Here is a 23,177-nt window from a genome sequence, read left to right as displayed (position 1 = left end):
AGAGAGAGAACCAACATGAGATTTCAACAGTCGTTAAGCAAATGAATCCTAAGAGAGGGTCACATTCAGCAGCTGTCTTATTCTTTGAAAAAAGATATACACATTAAAGAAGGGAGGGAGAGATGGAAAGAGAGAGTGAGAGAGGGGTTGGGCACAATTGGGACAGTTCCCTCCTTCCCAGCAGGGGAGTGTTTGAAAGAAAGGAGTGAATGATAAGAGACGACTGAAGAAGAGAGAGAGAGAGAGAGAGAGAGAGATAATAAAGAGTTAAAAGATGCAGAGAGAAGCAGAAGGCAAGACAATAACTGAGTGAACAAAACAGAGAGAAACGGAAAAGAAAAGAGAAATGCCAGCAATATTATAAACACAGAAGACAGACCAAGAGAGGATTTTGCTGCAACATTGACCTGAGCAGGATTATATTACACTGCACTGCACACACACATACACACAAGGTGTGTTAAGCTGACATCAGGTAGACACCATTTGTGTGTGTGTTATTTCTGAGCAGAGGACGCAGTGTGTGTGTTTAGTCCTTGCTAGAGTCACATAGTGTGTGTGTGTCAGACAGCCATGAGGAGGATGCTGGCTCTCTTCTGCTTAATTTCACTGGCGGCACCTCTAACGGACGCATGGAGACCATCTAAACCACGACTGCACTTCCAACACTCAGGTGAGGCAACTGACTTTCTATTGACTTTTCAATCTCCTAACCTTCACACAAACCTTTCTGCATTTAACATTTCAATCCAGACATTATATGTTCATTTTCAACCACAATGTAGATGATATATAATAGATTTCAAATCATTAACAAAGCTTAGGTCATATAGTACATATAGTACCACATTACCATAATATGTTCTGTTGGTCTGGATATTTCATAGTGCAACACTCAGGTGAGACAACTGACTTTCCATTGACTTCTGATGCTTTTCTATTGAGCAGTTGGTATTTTTATCTCTTAAAGGGATAGTTTAAATTCAAAATTTAAATTCTGTGATCATTTACACACCCTCAAGTTGTTCCAAACCTATATGAATTTCTCTTTTTTGCTGAACACAAATAAATATATTTTGAAGAATGTTTATAACCAAACAGTTGATGGATCCCATTAACTTCCATATTGGGGAAAAAAATTACTGTTGAAGTCAATGTGGCCCATCATGGGGTCATTCATCATATGCACTATACGGCACCACAGTTACATATGAATATGTATATGAATGGGTCTGGTCTGATTTTTCCAAAAGCACTGCACGCTTAAGTTGATCTTAGAACAATTACCACCGATGGTCTCTATGATCAATTTAGGCTTACGATGCTTTGCGGAAACGCAGCCCTGCATAGTGCAGACAACTGACCTTCTATTGAGCAGTTGGTATTCCCTAACCCAATCACAAACCTCTCTGCATGTAACATTCTAATCCAGACATTATTTGTATGTTCATTAAGCTATTTTCTTTCCACAATGTGTATATGATTTATGATTTTACTAATCTTGTGGACCCACATACACAAAAATGTTTAGTCTTTTTTTGCTCCACACACAAACTTGTTCTCTCTTTTTAACCCAATTACCCTAATGCCATCTGTAATCAGCCATGGTTTGACAGGAGTATATCATGTGTGACATTGTGTAGACTAGAACTGGTTGTGCGATTCTCCATGACCTAGAATACCCTGCACAGATAGCTATTCATCCGTCACACCTTTCTGCTTATCAGGGACAAACAAAAGTGTATGTGAGAGAAAATATTGTGTGTGTGATTTATGTATAAAGTGTTTGAGTTTAGAAAGTTCTTGGAGTAATACATATCTCAATTCATCCGTGTATGTCTGTATGAATATGTGTGTGTGTGTGTGTGTGTGTGTGTGTGTGTGTGTGTGTTGTGTTTACTTGGATTTCTTAATTACCCAATTAGCCTTTCATTCACGCAGACTCTCAAAGGGTATGAACATAAGTGTGTGTTTGTGTAAGGGAACGTCTGGTGGTTGATTATTATACAGCTCATTTTGGCTTGATTTCCCTCATGAGATGATAAATGACAGCTCTTGAGTAGCGCACACATACAAACAACAATTTTGTGGGATTGCATAAGTGAAATCATATAGCCAGTAATATATATTCAGCAAATCCTTCAGTTCAGCTCTATAAAATCTATTTTCCATCTGGTCTGTGTTGATTGGTCAATTTGCAGTTGATTGGCCTTCAGTAGATGTGATTGATTGAACATTAGCATAAATCAATTAGCTACTCTAAGCTCTGGCAGTGTGTGTGTGTGTGTGTGTGTGTGTGTGTGTGTGTGTGTGTGTGTGTGTGTGTGTGTGTGTGTGTGTGCGCGCTATAATTATGATGTATACTCTTTTGCTCAAGTCAAGGGTCAAGGTTAGTAGGTCTGACTGACAGAGATTTGAGAAATACCAGAACACAGCAATGTGTGTTCGCCCAGTTTATTTTAACTGTGTGTTTATGCATGAGTCTTGTGTTCCCCCGTCACAGACTTATAGTCGCACCTGTTAACATTTCCCCCCGACACATACAAACATGCCAGCTGGTGGACTGAGCAGTAATAGCTGATAACTCAATTTGTACAAGAAGTGTGTACTGTTTGTTCTTGTCCACCAGTAGCACTAAAAGATGTGCTCAAGGAAACACACCCTAACTTTCATTCACACTTGCAGTAAAGTGTGTGCTTGTGAGCAGGGTTTTTTTTAAACAAAATTCCCAATTCAATTCCAATTCACAAACTCTTGTTTGGATTTCCATTTAAATTCAGTTTGATTTGATTTTGATTTATTCATAAGCTATTTTCACTATTTTCTTTTTTAGAGCTGCTGCAGCCGAAATGAACTCTGTTTGCATCATTGAATCATTTTCTTGTTATCACTGTAAAGTTGCTTGAAACTATCTGTATTGTATAAAGTAAGCACTATATAAATAAATGTGACTTGACTTGACAAGCTCTCTAATCAATTTAGGTTTCATTGTGATCAATATTTCAGAATATTCATTTATAATGTCCATTTTGCTTAGAAAGGAATCTCTCTCTGCTAATGCTGTAAAGAGCTTGGTTTGATTTATCTACTTTCATCATCATGTTGTGTTAAACCTCTTACCTTTAAAGAACTCAGATGACAAAGGGATCCCTTCTCTCATGAACGTGCAGTTGTCCACTTTCCTCATTGTTCAGTGAAATCTGAAAGACCTATGAAACACAAGAATTTCGATTGGGAGCCCTCAGATGTCAGGATCCAAATATGTATTTGTTATCAATCAAAACCCTGAGCTACAGAAATAGTATTATATATATACTATTTATTAATATTTATCATTTTTATTTTTTCAGTTTTTTTATATTAGTTAAAGTTTTAGTCATTTTGTTATGTTGTTTTATCACATTTAGCCTATGGGCCCTTTTCACGGACTGCTGAGGCTTTTCCACAGTTATCAACATCGCAAATAAAGTTTTTCATATTTTAATTAAACAAAATCAATATACATTTATAATGCTATACTTTGTGTTATATTCAGTATTTCAGTAAATTACCAAAAAAATGAATTAACGCTGCTGCGAGGATCGTGTTTCTAATACAACGGCTGAGGGACATACAGCAAATTTGGCATCTTTCTATATTCTGACTGCATGCTGTAATCAATCTTTTGATATTTTTTCCCTCTTTTGGAAAGTTGTGAAAACGCTATCCCATTTTAAAAAAAAAAGTTTTGCTTTCAGAGAAAATGCAAATACAAAAATGATATTTTTTGTCATCTCCCATTCACTGCAATAGAAGTTTACCCAGCTATGAGGACTTCTGCTTCTGTGAACCTGGAAATGTGAAAAGGTTTTTTATTATTAAAGTTTTATTTTAATACTTCAGCTTAAACTTATTTATTTCAGTTTCTAATGTTTGTTTTTGTAAATTTAAGTTTTTCATCTAATATTTATAAATTATTTTATTTTAGCTTTATTTCAATTAACACAATTTTTTATAGTTATAGTTTTAGTTAACAATAACAACAATGCAATACAGATTCGAACAGGCAACTCTTTATTAAAAGAACAGACTCGAAAGAGTCAGTTGTTCATGAATCGGACTACACTAGTTGTGTTGTATGTTAGTTTTTGCGCGCAGTCCGCGATTTCATGGTACACAGTCTTTTTATTTTATCACATTGAATACAGACTGCAAACTCACATTCACAATTCATGCACCCTTTCATTTCTTTTTGCTGACATCTACAGTAGAACATGGCGCTATAAAGAAACATTAGGCAGACACTGAAAATAGGCATAAAGTAAAATATTGATCTTAGAATTTTAATTGATATTGTTCAAAGGAAGATCACGATTAATTGTAAAAACTATTTTTTTTGTTTTTTAAATATTGTTGCTGGGGTTGTGCTAGTGCTCGTGTGCATAATGTTTCTAAGCTGTATCACACGGCACACATTTGCACTAATCAAGTAATCCCACATCAGTCTCTCTCATGACTGAGGTAATCTAATGTTCAGATATACACTCACAGCTTGTGTGTGGTAAAATATACAACACTAGGTCTGTATGTGGCTAAATATACCCTCAGCTGGTCATAGAATGATGGACAGAAGGGTTTGTGACTCACTTTGTGTTCATGTGTGTGTGTGTGTGTGTGTGTGTGTGTGTGTGTGTGTGTGTGTGTGTGTGTGTGTGTGTGAAAGAGGAAAAGTACTACTACAGTTGTAGTTGTACTAATGGTATAAGACCATCAGAATGTCTCACTGTTTGTCTAATTTAGTTTATGACTAAAAAGGTCATGAGTCAAACTGATTACAGTCTAAGACTATGGGATTCTAGACCACCTAGTCATGAAAACTCAGTTCCTGTTAAACACACAGGAGACAGGTGGAATACCAGCCCATAATCCATCTGAGTGATTTTAGCACACACATACACACCCTTGTTGCCACAGCAACTGCCCCCAAGATAGGGGGCAATGAGTAGGACTGGTGCCACTGAGAAAAAGCCCGGAATGTGTGTGAGGTTGCAGGCTGTGACAGATTGTGTGCATGTCCCTCGTGAACAGCTGAATTTTTTTAGTGTGTGTGGGTGAGAGAATATTTTAAAGGAGTGATAAACATGCAAACCTAAAGAAAAACCAACATGATATGTGTTTGTTTGTATGTTACTTCCGAGCGACTGGATTTTTGGTGTAGCCTATTAAGATATTATCTGATGCACTAATTCATTCATTTCCTATTATTCTCCGGGCATGTTTTCAATCTTTTTGTCTATTATCTCATGGGTTATTTTATCTCTCTGTCTGTCTCATCAGCTGTTCAGATTTTTGAACAGGTTATTCTGCCCAAAGGTGAGTCTGTCTGGTCCACTATAAGTTTATCATCGCGTTAAGGAAATTTAATGTTACTCTTGAAGAGAGTTTTAAAATGTATTTAAAGTGATATTTCACCTAGTGCTGGGCATTATATGACCAAAAATTTGTATCATGGTATTTGTTAAGATTCTGGCGGTTTCACGTATATCATGTATTTTTTTTCTTTATATATATTTTTATAGTGGCTTATTTGACTGTCAGGACTCAGAAGTACATAAAATGTTATTATTAAAGTATTAATAACAAAATTTATAATAACATTATTATTAACAGAATTTATTAATAACATTAAAGTATATTATTAAAGTATTAATAACAGATTTTTTTTTTTTTTGCCATGTTTATTACTGTTTAATACACGTATGACAACTTGTGTGATATTCCTTAAAAATATTTTTTTAATAAATTGTATTATTATTATTACTTTAAAAAGTATGTTCTACTGTGCAATAGTAATATTTTTTGTTTCAAAATTCCTCCTGTTTGACCGAACTTTTATTTTGGCGAGTTATAAAGAAGACCTTTGTGTTTCACTGTGTTTTAATAAACTGTATTATTATTATTATTATTATTATTATTATTATTATTATTATTATTTCTTGAAGTACAATCTACTGTGCAATAATATATTTCTGTTATAATTTCTTAAAGTTAAACCGAACTTTTATTTTAACAGGTTGTCGTGAAGGCCTTAGACTAGACTGTCTGTGTATGGCATAGCCATTGTTTTTCTTTAATGAAATGGTAAACAGCTTGTAAAGTGACTCGTAGATCTCGAGATTAAGATCATGGGTTCATGTCCTCATACAGACAGTAGGCTAGTCATCGATTTGATTCATTGTAATCCTTTTGATTTATGCGTTCAAAAATTCCGTGACGTTCAGTTCTACCAGAAAGACTCGGGAGAATTAATACTGTAACAATAACATTTATTTAGGAGCTCAGCAAGCAATCAGGTTCTTTGGCGTAGGCCCCGTTCATAACTCGCATTCAGAGGGTACTGAATCTGCGAGTCCCGCCTGAAGACGAAGGCGGGGGCGCCGCTCACCCCCCGGCGGAGTAAGGAAAGGGGCCATCTGGTGGTGGTGGGGTGGATGGAGGAAAAGACATCTGAAGTCTTCAGGATGGAAGGGATAGCCTGACTGATGGTGTTGGGGTTGATAGAGGGAGGACCCAGCTTGGTTGAGTAGAGGAGTTGGAGGAAAGATCCCATCTTGGTGGAGGCGGGGAGGATGGAGGTACTGGAGTGACAGCATCTGCGAACTCAGACATGTGTAAGCGCTGCCCTTTTAAGCTACAGTAAGTGATATAATTGGATAGATGAGGAGGTAATTAATGACGCGAACGATTGAGTCTTCCTGGCAGAACTTGCGCTAGCTTCATTTCTCTCTCTATACACTCTACAAAGCGCTCTTCGTGGCCATTGAATAGATGTAGCAATGGTTTCAGCTAACGTTACACAGTACACACAACGCGGTATTTGCGCCAATGCGAAATTGAAACCAGTATACGACCAGTAATAAATTTAGCCAGAAAAATAATAATTCTATCATCATTAGGCTACTCATTACTCACCTCACCCTCATGTTGTTCCAAACCTGTGGCTTTTTATCTTCCACGAATATGATTTCAATAATCGGCTAACGTTGTTACACTTTCCATGCAGCCTCGAGCTTTCAGGTTTTAAAAAGGATACAAAAGTGCCATAAAATTCTCATTAAAGTGGTCCATATGAATCATGTCCTATGTTCCAAGTCTTCTGAAGTCATGATAGCTTTGTATGGTAAAAAGATGCAAAGTTGAGGTGTTGTTAACTCTATTGAAACCGGAATATTTGAAAATTCAGTTATTTCCAGTATGACGATTTAAAATTCGGTCTATTCCTCGAACAAAGCTGTCTCCAGAAGATTTGGGATTTAGAACATGAGTCGTAGACCACCACTATTCTTCTTATTATTTTCATTTTAGAGCTTGACAGCCTCATTCACTGTAATTGTATTGGAAAAATTGATCATATTCTTCAGAAATTCACCTTCTGTGTTGCATGGAAGAAAAAAATAAATAATTTTTTCTCCCCTTTTCCAACAATTGCAAATAGCCTATCTTTATTGGCCTGTCAGATATAAAGGATTTGTGATGGAAAACAGAAATTCTGCATATAAGCTGAACTCAGATCAGATCAGCCAAGAGGGTCTTCAATCATAACAGATTTGTATAATAAAATCACCAGTTCTATTTCTTTCTATCTCCCTCTCTCTGCCACAGAGCTGGTGCAGAGCGGCAGGCTCATGTCTCTCTCTGTGCCTGCTGGGGATCTGAACTCTCTGCTGCCGGATGAAGACAGTCGTCGCCTTTACATTGGTATGAAGGACCATCTGCTGTCCACCAGCCTGGATGATATTACTCAAAAACCCCGCAAGGTATGTACACACCCCCACACATGCTGTTTCTCTTATATTATATACTCAAGTAAGGGACAGTTCACTTGAAAATGAAAAATCTTTAATTATATACTCTCGTGCTTTACAAAAGTAGAAGTTTAACAGAATGTTCATGCTGCTCTTTTCCATACAATGAAAGCGAATGTTTACCATGGGCTGTCAAGCTTAGAAAAATACAAACAACTTGTTTCTCAGAAGATTTGGAATAGATCACATATTAACTATGGAGCGATACTTTTAGTTTTTTTTAGCTAGACAGTCCACTTCCAATTTACTTTAATTGTACAGAAAAGAGAAGTAAAGAAAAATATTTTTTATTAAAGGGATAGTTTGATACTGCAGATTACTGCAGTATCAAACAAGGAAGCTTTTAGTCACAGATTTTTATCTTATCAAAACTGTCCCAGCCTCAAAAAAATAATAATTTTTATTCGCATTTGAAATTGAAAGACACAATAAATGTGTGATTGTTTTTCAAACATTTGTTTTACACTTGTTTTGCTTGTATGAGGCCTGTGAGTGTATTTGTGCATGTGTGAGTAAGAGTGTGTGGATGAGCCCGTCCCTGCTTGTCTACATAACTAAGTGTGTGTTCATAATGATTTCATCTCAATAATGCCAGAGTGGCATTCAACTGTAATTCCCATGATGAAATCAGCATAATGCATCAACATTTAATATGAGTAAGAGAAGCTTTTATGCATACTTTGGCACCAAATTGATATCTTTGTGTGTGTGTGCGTGTGTGTGTGTGTGTGTGTGTGTGTGTGTGTGTGTGTGTGTTGGTACTGTATTTCAGATATACTGGCCTGCAAATCTAGATCGGATTCAGGACTGTATAATGGCTGGAAAAAATCTGCAGGTAAAACATTATTTTATGTACCACAGTTTATTTAGGCAGCTTTTCTTGAAGTGTCTAATCACAAACAAATTAAATCATTTAAATCCTCACTGTCTGGACAGTTTATTAGTTCTGTCTGTATTGTCGACCTCAGTCGACCTCACGAGAAGGCTTTGTTCATGAGTGCTAGTTTCTTGTTTATGTCACAGATGGACTGTGCTAACTTCCTGCGTGTGTTAGAGCATTATAACCAAACACATCTTTACGCCTGTGGAACTGGAGCGTTCAACCCTCGCTGTGCCTTCATCAATACCAACCTCTTCCTCAGGGTAAAGAACTACATTTCCCACCATGCACCTCTCTCACATAACTGCTTTCTGTTGTGTTTGTGTTCTTATGTTATTTGATGTGCATTTATCATGTACTATGCATATAAGTCTCACGCGATTAAATAGAAAATGTCAGATTAAATGAATTATTTTATTAAAATTTCAACTGTAAATAATGCAACTGGGTTTTTCAGGCCGAGGAACAAACGCTGCAGTATGAAGACACCGAATCAGGGAAGGGAAAATGTCCGTACGACCCTCACCAGAGAACAGCTACCGCTATCATAGGTAAGACAGTGTGTTTATAGTTTGTCGGTAGTTTAAATGTTTGTGTAAGAGCATGCCAGTTTAACTCTGATCCAAATCTTTGTGTGTGTTTGTTCAGACGGTGAGCTGTACGCTGGAATCTCATCTGACTTTCTAAGTCATGATACTGCTTTTATTCGGAGTCTGGGGGAGCGACATGTGATTCGCACTGAACAATATCACTCTACATGGCTGCAAGGTGATACATGTGCAACCACACATACACCTCAGCTAGCAATAAAAAAAAAAGTTAGACTACGACTTACAAATACACACACACATCATGTTGTTGACAACCATTAAGAATGCACTGTGCTCTATAGGTTAAATACAAGAAAATACTACATTATATACACAATAACAGATTTATGTGTTTATGTGTATTTTTGTCTCTCTCCAATTCCTCTCCAGGCGCGGAATTTGTACATGTTGCAGCGATGTCAGAGAGTGATAATGAGGAGGATGATAAGGTCTACGTGTTCTTCACCGAGCGCGCTCAGGAGGCAGAAGGGGCTGCTGGGAAGGTCCTCTATTCTAGAGTTGCCCGTGTCTGTAAGGTATCTATCAGTGTCTACGTGCCTAACTGCACTTGTGTGGCCACTGTGGGACCATCTCTGTGAATCTGATTGGACGTGCTGTCTCTGACTGTTCCTCTGGTTGACTTCTGTCATTTTCATATGAAATATTATTTTCATTAAATAATTTAAAAATAAATAAAATATACTCAATTTTTTATTAAAATAAAAAGTGTGACATGCAGGTTCAAACAGAAAGGTCATATACAGTATATAATCTCCTTACAAGGCCACATATAAAGGTCTGGGTAGATTAGATGGTTTGCAAAAAATCAGTTCTCGTAATCTTTGTGTTGGATGGAGGAGAAATTGGCAGAAATAAAGATCTAGGGCGACTTTGACAAGGGCTAAATTGTTCTGGAAAGGCAACTGGGTCAGAGTAATCTCTGAAATGGCAAGGCTTGTGTGTTGCTCCCAGTCGACAGTGGTCCGAGAAGGGACAAACCGGCAAGAGGGTATTGGGCGCTCAAGGATCATCGATGCAGGAGGGCAATAAAGGCTATCCCAGCTAGTTTGAGCCAACAGAAGGTATTTTGTGGCACAAGTCACACAAAATTTAAATGATGTTATGGGAGAAATGTGTCAAAACACACAGTGCATTGCACTCTGATGCGTATGGGGCTATGTTACCGCAGTAACTAATCAGAGTGCTTATTATGACCTCTGACCACAGTCAAAAGCCCCTACACTGGGCACTTGAGTGTCAGAACTGGACCCTGGAGCAGTGGGAGAAGGTTGCCTGGTATGATGAGTCCTGCTTTCTTTTACATCAAGTGGACGGTCGTATACGCAGTTAACCTGGGAAAGTGATTGTGATGGGAGTGTGATGCTCTGCTATGTTCTGCTGGGTAGCCCTGGGTCCAGCCATTCATGTGGATGTAAATTTGACACGTGCTACCAACCTAAACATTGTTGCAGACCAGATGGTGTTCCCTGGTGGAAGTGGCCTCTTTCAGCAGGATAATGCACACTGCACACATTGTTCAGAAATGGCTTGAGGAACATGATGAAGAGTTCAAGGTGTTACCCTGGCCTCCAAATTCCCCAGATCTCAATCCAATTGAGCATCAGTATGATGTGCTGGTGGGCCAACAAGTTTGATTTACGGCAGCTCCACCTTGCAACCTACAGGACTTGAAGGATATGCCTCTAACGGCTTGGTGCCAGAGCCCACAGGACACATTCAGGGGTCTTTGTAGAGTCCATGCCTCAGCGAGTCAGCGCTGTATTGGCAACACATGAAGGACCAATGGCATATTAGGCAGGGGTTCATCATGCTTTGACTCATCGGTGTATATCTCACAATTCTGAGGAAAAAGTGAGTTATAAACTCGGAATTGCAAGAAACAAAGTCAGACTTGTGAGATATAAACTCGCAATTCTGAGGAAAAAGTCTGAAATATGGGGTAAAAAGTCCTAATTACCTTTTTTTTTAAATCGGTGGCGGAAAGAAGTTTCCATAGATTTCTGTCATTTGAACTTTGCAAAATTATTAGTAATAACATATAGTACTTTAGTGGTTCCAGTGGTAAAGTGATGGTATCAGATGGTAATGCAAGGGAATTTATGTCTACATAAAAGAACATGCCAAAAAAAACGGTATTAGCATGGTACATATACAAAAACATAGTATAACCAGGGTACATATAAAAAACATGGTATTAGCAGGATACATGTCCCTGGTACATGTCAGAAAAACCATGATGTTAGCAGGGTACATGTCCAAAAAAACATTGTATTAATTGTATTAAAATTTCCAAATAATCAGTTATAACATGGTACTTGTTTTGTTAAAGAAGACTAGCAGGAAAGGGATATTATGGTACTATATCAGTGTGTTTATCTGTCTTTTTTTCTCTCTTTCTAGAATGATATTGGTGGTCAGCGTAGTTTGGTTCATAAATGGAGCACCTTTCAGAAAGCTCGAATTGTTTGCTCCGTACCAGGACCTGACGGCATACACACACACTTTGACAAACTCCGTGAGTAATACACATGCCACATGAAATGCCGCACAAAAAAAAACATTTCACTCCCACATGATTACCTTACCAAAGTTTAAGCAAATCTCTCAAATTAAATAAGGCTTTGAGATAACCTTGTACATTTTTTAGAATATTATTTATACTGTTGATAATGTGTGTGTGTCATACATGCCCAAACGTCCCTGATTTATGGAAAAAGTTTATCAGGACACTCACACACACACACAAACCACACACAGACTCAGACAGAAACCGGTTTCTTATCAATCAGTCTGTGTAAACAAAGTCCTCGCATAGAATAAACAATTCTTGAATCCTCAATCTGACTAAAGTTTTACTATAATCTCATGCTCATATTATATCTATAAGATATACACATTAAAACACATACATATTCAAATGTTAATCTCAGTTATTAGATGACTACATTGACGATAGCACACACCCTAAACAATTTTACACAGATATGATATAAAACACGCCCTGCAATAATCAGAAATCAAGAATGGCTTCCGTATCTGACTGCAGCTTTATCAAATCTGCAAGCGGCTCTGAACAGAACTATTCATTGTCCAGCGCCATGGTAATCTTTAAACAGCTAGGTTTACATAACTTGTTTAAATTAGTGCATGTCCAGTTATGTTCAAGTGTTGGAGAGTTTGTTCTGATTGGTTTCTTTGACTGTGTAAAGTGTTAATGATTTTATATTATAAACCTGCTGTAATGCTAATATGTATCTCATCTTAGCTGTACTTTTGCCCTATGGGGGTAATCTATAGAATTCTCTTCAATGTCAAGTTTACATTGTGCTCCACGGCCCCTAAACAACTACATCTCCCATAATCTCCCCCTACATCAGGGACCCTCATGATGCCATGGCTATGATGAGCCAGACCACACTGCAGACAGTAAATGTTCATCAAGAATAGTTACATGCAAACATACAAAAACTGACAATCAGATGCAAGTTAAGAACTACCAGGTTGCTGGAACAGTAGAGATAGAATTTTATAGAATTTTATGTTTTTATGAAATATGGAACAGATGAAGCTTCAGTCTGGTGTAAATAAAGTTTAAATAAGTTTGTGTGTGTGAAGGTGATGCTGCTAGTTTTGTGGCTCTGATTTTGAAGCTGTTGAATTGTTATGTATGATCTGTTTGGAAGTTTAAATAATGTGTGGTTGATTGATGAATGTGTGTGTTTATTATCTGACATTCAGATGGATTAGTCTTGTGTTTGTGTGTGAGTGTTTTGGAGTCGGTAAGATTTTTAAAATGTTTTTGAAAGATGACCAACCAAAGCTGCATTTATTTGACTAAAATACAGTAAATACTGTAATATTACCACAATTTAAAATACTGGTTTTAATACTTTATTAAATGTAATTTAATCCTGTAATGGCAAAGCTGAATTTTCAGCAGTCATTACTCCAGTCTTCAGTGTCACATGATCCTTCAGAAATCATTCTAATATGCTGATTGACATAGTGAGGAGGTAAACTGATATTTACATATATGTTGACTTGACGTTAAAGTGTTTAATGTTAGATATTTTAACACAAATGAAAAAGGGAAGTTATTCCTTATGGTTATGCACATTTTATAGGATCTCTAGAAGTTTTGTCACATAGTGGCCCAGTTTCTTCAAATCCACCCTAAATGTTTTGCGTTTTTGAACCGCATAATGATGAATATATCTTAAAATGAGTGCGCCAGTCGATATGCCATTTGTCTTGGTGGTCTGCTGAATGTTTTGAAGACCGTCAGTATCTGTGTGTGTGCATTTTCACGTCTACGGTGGCACCCCCATCCTGTTTTCCCATAATCTACTGGCTAACTCTAGATGGGGATGAGGGAGGACAGCAGAGAGCAGGAGAATCAGAGGTTAGGATGGATAAGAATGGATAGGGGCAGGATAGAGAAGTGTCAACAAGTGCAGGACAGACAAAACTATCTGCCCTCAAGGGGAACATAAGCTTTTGTTGGAGGAAATTGACACAACTATAGCATCCTTGAAAAGTGAAAGAGAAGAACTGCCAGAGAATAAGGGGTGGTGAAAACAATCTGGGAAGGAGGAGAGGAGAAAGAGATGGAGGAGGGGTGGGACAGAAATGATGGATAGTAATGGGATTGAGAGGGAAAGAGGGAGTGTTAATGCTTAATTAAAGGGATTCTGTCGGTTTGAGTGAAAAATATGAAGGAAAACAGAGCGGCTGTGTGTATGTGTGTGGTTCACCGCAGAGCGCTGTGTAATAAAGGTTTCAACCATTTTATAGTACAGATCTAGTTTATGTTCTCGGTTTTAAACAGTTTACGAGAGTCAGTAAATTTGTAGTAGCATGTCCGCTCTAGCATGAATGTTTAATACTGTGGTTTCCAACTGGTGGGTCGTGCCCCTGATTTTTAGTTGATGTCAAGGGCTGTGTGTTTGATCAAACTATACAGTATTTTTATTGGTGTCGCTAAGATATTTTAATGTTATTGAAAGAAGTCTCTTATGCTCACCAAGCTGCTTTTGTTTGTTAAAAAATACAGTAAAACTATATATACTTTATATAACTATAATATACAGTAATATTGTGATATATTATTACAATTTAAAATTTAGGGTAATCCTTTGTATATCCCTAATATACAATATAGGGATATATTATCATTAATATATATTAAACATTATTCATTAATATATGATTATATATTTGTATAACATAGGCTAACTGTTTTCTATTTTATTATATTTTAAAATGTTACTTTTTTTAAATGTTACTCCAGTCTTCAGTGTCACATGATCCTTCAGAAATCATTTTAATATACTGAATTGCTGCTAAAGAAACATTTCTTATTATTATCAATGTTGAAAACAGTTGTGCTGCTTAATGTTTTTGTAGAAACTGCAAAAAGTTGAAAACAGCATTTATTTGAAATAGAAATCTTTTGAAACATTATAACGTTCTTTACTGTCACTTGTGATCAATTTAATGTGTCATTGCTGAATAAAAATATACATTTCTTATAATATAAAATAAAGTATTTCATGTTAAAGGTCCCGTATTATGCCCCTTTTCACAAGATGTAAAATAAGTCTCTGATGTCCCTAGAGTGTGTATGTGAAGTTTCAGCTCAAAATACCCAACAGATCATTTTTTACAGCATGTTTAAATTGTCATTTTTTGGGGCTCAGAAAAACGCGCTGTTTTAGTGTGTGCCCTTTAAATGCAAATAAGCTGCTGCTGGACGACCCAGGGGGCGGAGCTTCATGAGCTCGCGCTCAGTCTCTCAGGACAATTTCATCTCACGGAATGATGATAATATCAGAAACTCTCAGTAACGGTGTTCATTTCGAGTCGGACAATAATGCCTACAGAGTCAGAGATTGCTGTATAGAGATGAAACAGGTATAGTTTAGTAGTTTAATTACGGTTATTATAACGTATTTGTCATCTGCTTGTATGTAGGCTATCCATTATTTATTAAATAGCCTACAAGTCTGCTGTCTGAATGATGATCAAACATATACTGATGAGTTTAATAAAGTTTATTGTACATCACACAAAAGATGAAGCGTCAGTTTTACTTCAGAAAATCACCGTAAGAGCTGAGTAAACACAGTTATAAGAAGTGCGCAAGTACATAAACGAATTTCGGTAGAGTTGAGGGAGCATTCCTGTGGGCGGAGGTTAGTCAAAAAACTGTTTTACTGACGTCATTAAAGAAGGAAGTAGAGGGATGTAGTCCAAACGGGCCGTTCGATGTAGGCGACTTCTGTTAAATAAAATATCTGGCTTGGCATTGAACTTTGAGCTTTATAATTTTACAGATATTATTTATGCTCTAACAGCAACATTACACACTAACTAAAGTTTGAAACATGGGATCACGAAGAACGGGACCTTTAATTATTTTGCATATTGTTGAGTCTGTAAACTTCATAGTCAATTGCATGTTACTTTTTTTGGTTCACTTTTATAGTTTAACAACTACTGTATTTTGGCTTTGTTTTGGGCTGCAATAGACATCCACTGTCAAATCTGGGTCCTGAAGAAAAAACAGTTGAGAACCACTATCTTAACGTGTGTGTTTGATTTGATAAGGTGATCATATCTGACATGACTGGAATGTGAGAATGCAGAAATGAACTAGCGTACCCTCAACGGCAAAAGTTCATAGATAAAGATATAGATGTGTGTGTTTTTAAACAAAAATATGCTGTGTTACACACGTTTATTTGTATGAGAAAGAGAGTGTGACCAGGTAAATATTCTTTTCATGAGTTTATACAGCCTTGAGAGCAAACCAGAGACTCTCTCTCTCTCTCTCTCTCTCTCTCTCTCTCTCTCATTAGCATTGACTGAAGTGCACACAAAGCACGCTTAATATTCTAACCCTGTTTTCTGTTTTTCCATAGAGGATATTTTCATTCAACGTGGAAAGGACAAAACAAACCCCCTCATCTATGGGCTCTTCACCACTACCAGGTGAGTCTAACACACTGACCTGGTATCACATTTTAAACCAAGACCAAGAGTTGACAGGCCAAGAGTTCAACTTTTTTTTATTTCATAAAACACAAGAAGAGATGTTTTTTTTAGAATGTTGGTTCTGCTCTTTATCATAAAATGTTCTGACTAGGGGCTTTCAAGCTCCAAAAATTTACAAAAATCATCATACAATTTGTCCATATAACTTATGACTTATGTCATGTGCTATATTCTAAATCTTCTGATGCCATTTGAACGATTAAAAAAAATTGATCAAAAGTGACAGTAAAGTCATTTATAATGTTGAAAAAGATTCTTTTTCTGTTCATCCATCACAGTTTACACAAACATATTAAAGGTGCAGTAAGCAATTTTTGAAAAACGCTGTTGAAAAGTGGATCAGACCGAACATCAAAACACACTTGTAGCCAATCAACAGAAAGAGGCGTATAAACTCATGATGGGGAGGAGAGAGAGCTAAGTGCACAAGACAGACAATAGCAAAACAACTATAGAAAAAGTGAGATGGCAGAGAAAATACAAAAGAGGAAAAGTCCAGGGGAATTTAACTTTAAAAAGAAGGGTTATGATCAGGTAGGAGGTAGGACCCGCAAAATATCGCAGAATCTTTCCAGCACTGGAGAGACCTTAAGGAGCAGGAAGGCCTGAAAACTTCTCTACACACAGAGCTATTGTATGGCTTCAGAAATCATGTTCACAACTGTAATTTTACTTTTATGGTGCTGTCCTGTCTTTTTTTGGAGCTTGACGGTCCCTGGTTCACTTTACTTCACTTTAATTGTACAGAAAAGAGTAGTGTAAAAATCATGAAAACCCTGTGTGTGTACGTGGTTAAGGGTGTGGATAAAATTGCAGTATTATTGAGTCATACTTTCCAGCAGGTCTGTGATGACATTAATGATGCACCCAAGAAGTTTAAAACACTTTAGAAGTTGAACCAATTTTACATCAGCCATCTCAAATAGCATATGCATTCATCTTTCTTTGTGAAAATGTGTGTGTGTGTCTGCCCAAAGTTTTGGAGAGGGTTGCTTAGGGTGGAGTGCACATGAAGTATGGATTAGGAAAAGGACATTTGGAAAGAGTGACAGTGTTATTGCTCTCTGTTGAGCTGTTCCACTGAGTGTGTTAAATCTCTCAGAGACTCGTAAAGACTCCAGCTTTTACGGCAGACCCAAATTCAATTCACTTCAGACCAGATGCCACTGCCACTTTCATTTGTGCCACAAGAGCTGGGTTTTAATTGGATTTAAGCTAGGTGAAAAACACGTAGGAGAATTGATTAAGATGAATGCTGTTGCTTTGATACATTGTGATTGATTCCCAAATGTTTCTAGTGGATGCTGTCTACTTATGACTCTCAATCAATTAATAATTCATGTATCTATTTTTATGTTTTTGTTGGTTTCCTCTCCCTACAGCAATGTATTGAATGGGTCCGCTGTGTGTGTGTACCGCATGCAGGACATTATTAGAGCTTTTAAAGGAAACTTCCTTCACAGGGAGGGACAACAGTACAAATGGACTGAGTATACAGGCCGAGTTCCCTATCCCAGGCCTGGCACAGTAAGTCTTCTCATAGGATAAGCCGATAATTATTTTCATGTTATGGCCGATATTCAAAATCTGTACTATTTTGTCAATAATTTTAAATGCTAGATATGAATTTAGACATCACAACAATGTAATATTGTGCAGTATGAAAAACGATTATTCATTTTGAGATTTGACAGTATCATTAAATTAGTAGTATTTTAAAAGATTAACTTTAAAGTTAGCATGAAATGAAAATGTATGTTAAACATCTTTTTGTGAATGATTCATCCATGCATATGTTTCATTTTTTTTATCTTGTAATGTTTAATTAAAATATATATTTTTTTTTTAAACTTGATCCTCTGGTGAAAATAATGACAGGTGACGTATTCTGGATGTATATGTGACCCTGGACCACAAAACCAGTCACATGGGTCAGTTTTTTAAAATTGCGATTTATACATCATCTGAAAGCTGAATAAATAAGCTTTTCATTGATGTATGGTTTGTTAGGATAGGACAGTATTTGACCGAGATAAAACTATTTGAAAATCTGGAATCTGAGGGTGCAAAAAAATCGAAACATTGAGAAAATCGCCTTTAAAGTTGTTGATTAATGTTCGCAATTGTGCTGCATTCACTCACAAAAATAAATGTTTTATATATTTACGGTAGGAAATTTACAAAATATCTTCATGGAACATGATTTTTACTTAATATCCTCATGATTTAAAAGAAAAATCGATAATTTTGACCCATACAATGTATTGTTGGCTATTGCCACAAATATAACCGTGCGACATGTGACTGGTTTTGTGATCCAGGGTCACATATTTTGATTGACCTGTAATATTGAGGGCTCTAAAATCATGCAAATAACAGTATTGGTGAACTTCCTGTCAATATTCAGTGTCCCAGCAGCACATATGGAGGCTTTAAATCAACGAGGGAATATCCTGATGACGTTATCTTCTTTAGCCGCACACATCCTTTAATGCAGGAGCCGGTGCATCCTCTTGGGGGTCATCCTTTGCTGATCAGAGTGGGCGTGTCTTATAAACTGACCCGCCTCCTTGTGGACAGAGTGGAGGCGGTAGATGGACAATATGACGTGTTGTTCATCGGTACAGGTGTGTGTGGTCAATATTAAAATAAGCTGCAGGTTTACTGAATTTAGGATGTATATTATGTGAGATGTCCATATATTCCAAGGCTCTCTTGTGGTTAAGCATAAAAGGCCTTTAATAAATTGGGTCATTAAAACAGTAAAAAATGGTTGATCAACGCTTAACACAGCCTTCCTCAGGACACACACACATTTTTTGTTCAGCCACTCTCAATCTCAACTTCCTTTTTGTTTGACCTATGTAAAATGTCCACATTCACATTCCAACCTATAAATAGCACAAGAATAATTACAATTCTATTGGATACACTTCACCAGAGAACACATCTGTGAAAGTTATATGTGTATGTGTGTGTTCAGATTCAGGCCTGGTTCTGAAAGCGATTCACCTTCCTAAAGCTAATGGACAGAATCAGGAGGTCACTCTGGAACAGCTGCAGGTTTTTAAGGTAAAACATCTGCAGCTTTAGCATTCCAGATTCATTAGGATGGCCTTTTAAACTTGAAACATTAACTGCTCACCTTCTGTCATTCAACAGAACAAGTCACCAATCACTGCCATGACGATGTCCAAGAAAAAGGTACAATGTTGATCAATGGAAGCACACATTCACACACATGCAAACCTACATGAATATACACACCATTATAAATATTCCTATCCTGTCGTCATGGCAACTTGAGAGGGTGGAAGATACTTAAAATGAAACAGAGTTTTCACACATTTATTTTTCCATGAAAGATCTAGGATGGAAAGAGCGCTGTAATTCTAGAGCTGTATATGGGAATGTGGTTTAAATGTTTGGGTTTCTGGCCCAGTTTTCCTGCTTACTGAAAAAAGCAGTAAACAGGATCACAGCCCATATCATTGTGCGTGTTGTGTGTGTGTGTGTGTCTTCAGCAGTGGCTGTTTGCTGGATCAGCAGAGGGTGTGGTTCAGTTGGGTCTGTTCCACTGTGATCTGTACGGCCAGGCTTGTGCTGAATGCTGTCTCGCTAGAGACCCATACTGCACCTGGGACGGGCACTCTTGCAGCCCATACATGCCAGCTGCACACAGGTGACACACATCTCACACTCAGGCATATTTTACCTGGATTTCAACTGACTAAGAAATTTAAGAAGCATCTTGTATGGGCAGCTTGTTTGATAAAATCCATTACATAAGCAGTTTCTTGTACATTGAAACCACTTTTGGGATATCTGAAATAAATCTGATCTGAAACATTCCTCACTGTCTGCAGAAGAAATATTCGTCAGGTTAATGATGACGGCAACCCGCTGAACCAGTGTGTCAGACAGGGAGGTAAGAGACACGGACAACCAGACATTTACTGTTGTTAAACATCCTGCTTAGAACAACACTGTCATTGTAATGCTTATTTTTATGTGTTTTTATGATTTAAGTCATTTAAATCTGGGTGGCAATTAAAAGGTTAAATAAACTCTCACCATTTAAGCCTTTACAAAAACACAATTAACGTAAAGCAATTCAGCCTTAAAAATGCAGTGACCATGGTATGAAATGCCATGTGCACATAGATAGACCAACAGTTAATTCAATTAAAAAAATTTTTTTATTTAAATTAAATAACAATAATAATAATAAAGTATTATTATTATTAAAATTAATTTTAATTTTATTATTTTATTGTATATAATAATAATAATAATAATAATAATAATAGATAATATTAATTACAGTTTGATTGAAAGCCCTATTTATTTCATTCGTTGTTATTCAGCTGGTCTTCAGGTGGAGGCAGAGGAGAAGACACTAGTTGTTGCTGTGGGTAACAGCACCTACCTAGAGTGTCTACCCAAATCTCACCATGCCACCGTCACCTGGTATAAAGACATAGGCGAGAACAGCTTGGAGCAACAAAAGGTACACCCATCCTCAAAATATGCATGCACACTTTAAAAACGTTATCAAAATTGAGATGTCTCTAAATTGAAACCCTCTGTCTTTCAGGTCACATCTGGAAAGCAGCTGGTTGTCATCGACAGGGGCATCCTCATTCCCCGGACTGAACTCAATCATGGCGGCGTTTACCACTGTCAGCTAGAAGAGCATCAGTTCCGCTGGACAGCCGTTACTATCCGTTTAATTGTGTGGAGCCCCGTCCTGCAGCCCTTCCCTGGCACCGCCCAGCCATGGTACCAGGATGTGATGGCACTGATCAACCACAGCAAACTGGAGCGACACTGCAAACAACTCAGCCAACGTCACAACAACCAGGAATCAGGGAATCACAAGCATAACAAACCAGACAGAAAGAGAACAGACCGGCACAGAGGAGGGGGAGAGAAGGAGAAAGGGAGGGGGCGGAAGCACCGGAGCCGAATGCAGAGTTCAGCACAGAGGCTGCCGAGGAGCGCATAGACGGGCGTTTAAGAAACAAATAAATACAACAAAACATGCAATATATCGTCATATTAAGATTTTGCTCGGTTCCAAAACCTTATGAGCTGCCTTGCATGCGCCCAGCATCAAGCTCAGTGAAAAAATACATGAGAAAAGAAAGATTTTGATAAAATTGATTTTTCATTCAAAGAAAAATATCAGTATTGTTTGGGATTAGTAAGATTTTTTTGATACTTTTATTTATTTATTAAATTGATCAAAAGTGACAGTTAAGACATTGTTACAAAAGATTTGTATTTCAAATAAATGGTATCATCAAAAAATCTTGGGGAAAAAAATGTATCACGATTTCCATAAAAATACAGAGCAGCACAACTGTTTGAGATTGTGCCCATGTAGCGAAGCAGCTCACTAAGTTTTGGAACATAGTTAATGTTTGAATCATGTGAAGGACTGTCGCTTAAAAGCAGTTTAAGAATGATCTGGAATGGGTTTGGTCAAGAAAAGTGTTTACTTTAATATAAAAAAAGTAATTGATTACTTGAGGACTGCATTGAGCATATTTGAAAAAATCTTCTAAAGCAAGGGAGTGTCTCCAAATGATCTTCTGTTGAATAAAAGACAAATCTTCCAAAGTTAGGGAGGATCTGAAAAAAGTTCTTTGTTTTAAAAAGACTTCGGTGTTGATGGCACTTTTTTCATCTGTACTGAAATGTATTGTCTTATTTATCTTTCATGGTATTTATTTTCTTGTGTTTTTGTGCTTTGTGTTTATACTGTCTTGCGTTTTAAGTGTAAAAATTGTACATGGTGTTCTTTTCCTTTTTGATATTTGAATATGCTGTAATTCTGTCTCTGACGTCACTCATTAAGGTTTCGAGAGATTAAATTAAATTAATCAGCAAAAGCAAACCATAAGATGATAAACAGCATATTTCTCTGGGGAACGATGGAGGCACAAAGGGTGTGTTTTATATTATTGGACTGAAATGCCAGCTTCTTTCTCCTGCACATGGACACATGCACGATTGCCAAGAGGTTTGGCACCCGCCCTAAAGTGCCTCCATTCAGAAGGATGGAAAAATGAAAAATAAATTAAGGAAAAAGGGATTTAAAGGCAAATTAAAATGCGGTCAGGCCAACACCAAATGACAGACAGAAGCAGGAGCGGCTTGGTTCGCCAAGAGCCTCAAAACAAATAAAACAAAAAATGTTAACAGCCATAGCATAAACAGAAAATGTAGAATAGATGTTTAATGTTTTACATATAAGGAGGTAAATCCTGCCATCAGTGATTTGAACCTTGTGAACTGTGTGAGTTATAATTTCCTTTGTTTTGCCTTTTACTGTAAATCTGGTTTTCATTAATGGACTTTGAACCTTGAATAAAGTGTTTTGGAAGACTCATGGAATTGAGAGAAAAAGAACATAATTCAACATGATTGTAATAATAATAACATCAGCATATTTAGAATAGAGTGCTGCAGGGATGACATTAAACCCTGGAAGACTAATTTACCAGTGGTTCCCTCAAGATTTTCCTATGGGTTTTTATAATGGGGTTTTTCAATTTATTTATATATAAATAAAAAAACTTCTGCGCCTCTGTGGTAAACATAACTTAATGATACTTGGACGTTTTGTTCTACAATATAAACTGCACACACACCCCAAAATTTCTTATCTATTATTAGAATATCTATTAGAATTTTTTTTTATAATAAACAACAGTTTCAAAATTTGTGTTTTCAATGAGACAAAATGTCCAAGTATTGTCAAGTTATATTTACCACAGA

At 37.0% G+C, this 23,177-nt stretch overlaps 1 protein-coding gene across 2 annotated transcripts; it reads left to right on the top strand.

The window, feature by feature from the left end:
- Positions 1-215: 215 nt before the first annotated feature.
- Positions 216-22,788, top strand: sema3h (sema domain, immunoglobulin domain (Ig), short basic domain, secreted, (semaphorin) 3H). Of its 2 annotated transcripts, none has more exons than XM_084087466.1 (17): positions 216-673; positions 7,642-7,796; positions 8,617-8,679; positions 8,868-8,987; positions 9,182-9,275; positions 9,373-9,492; positions 9,705-9,850; positions 11,736-11,850; positions 16,259-16,328; positions 17,774-17,918; positions 18,799-19,018; positions 19,375-19,463; positions 19,554-19,595; positions 19,916-20,073; positions 20,258-20,319; positions 20,759-20,901; positions 20,989-22,788. In XM_084087466.1, the coding sequence occupies exons 1-17, from the start codon at positions 574-576 to the stop codon at positions 21,397-21,399; spliced, it is 2,253 nt and encodes a 750-aa protein (XP_083943592.1). In that variant the 5' UTR covers positions 216-573; the 3' UTR covers positions 21,400-22,788. The 2 variants fall into 2 exon arrangements, with proteins under 2 accessions (XP_083943592.1, XP_083943593.1); XM_084087467.1 differs by having other exon boundaries at positions 237-673; positions 19,919-20,073.
- The last annotated feature ends 389 nt before the right edge of the window (positions 22,789-23,177 follow it).

Source organism: Abramis brama (genome assembly GCF_963993115.1).
Source record: "Abramis brama genome assembly, chromosome: 16".
Classification (NCBI taxonomy): Eukaryota; Metazoa; Chordata; class Actinopteri; order Cypriniformes; family Leuciscidae; genus Abramis; species Abramis brama.
Note: the sequence above shows the minus strand (reverse complement) of the source record. Positions and strands in the feature narration are given on the sequence as shown.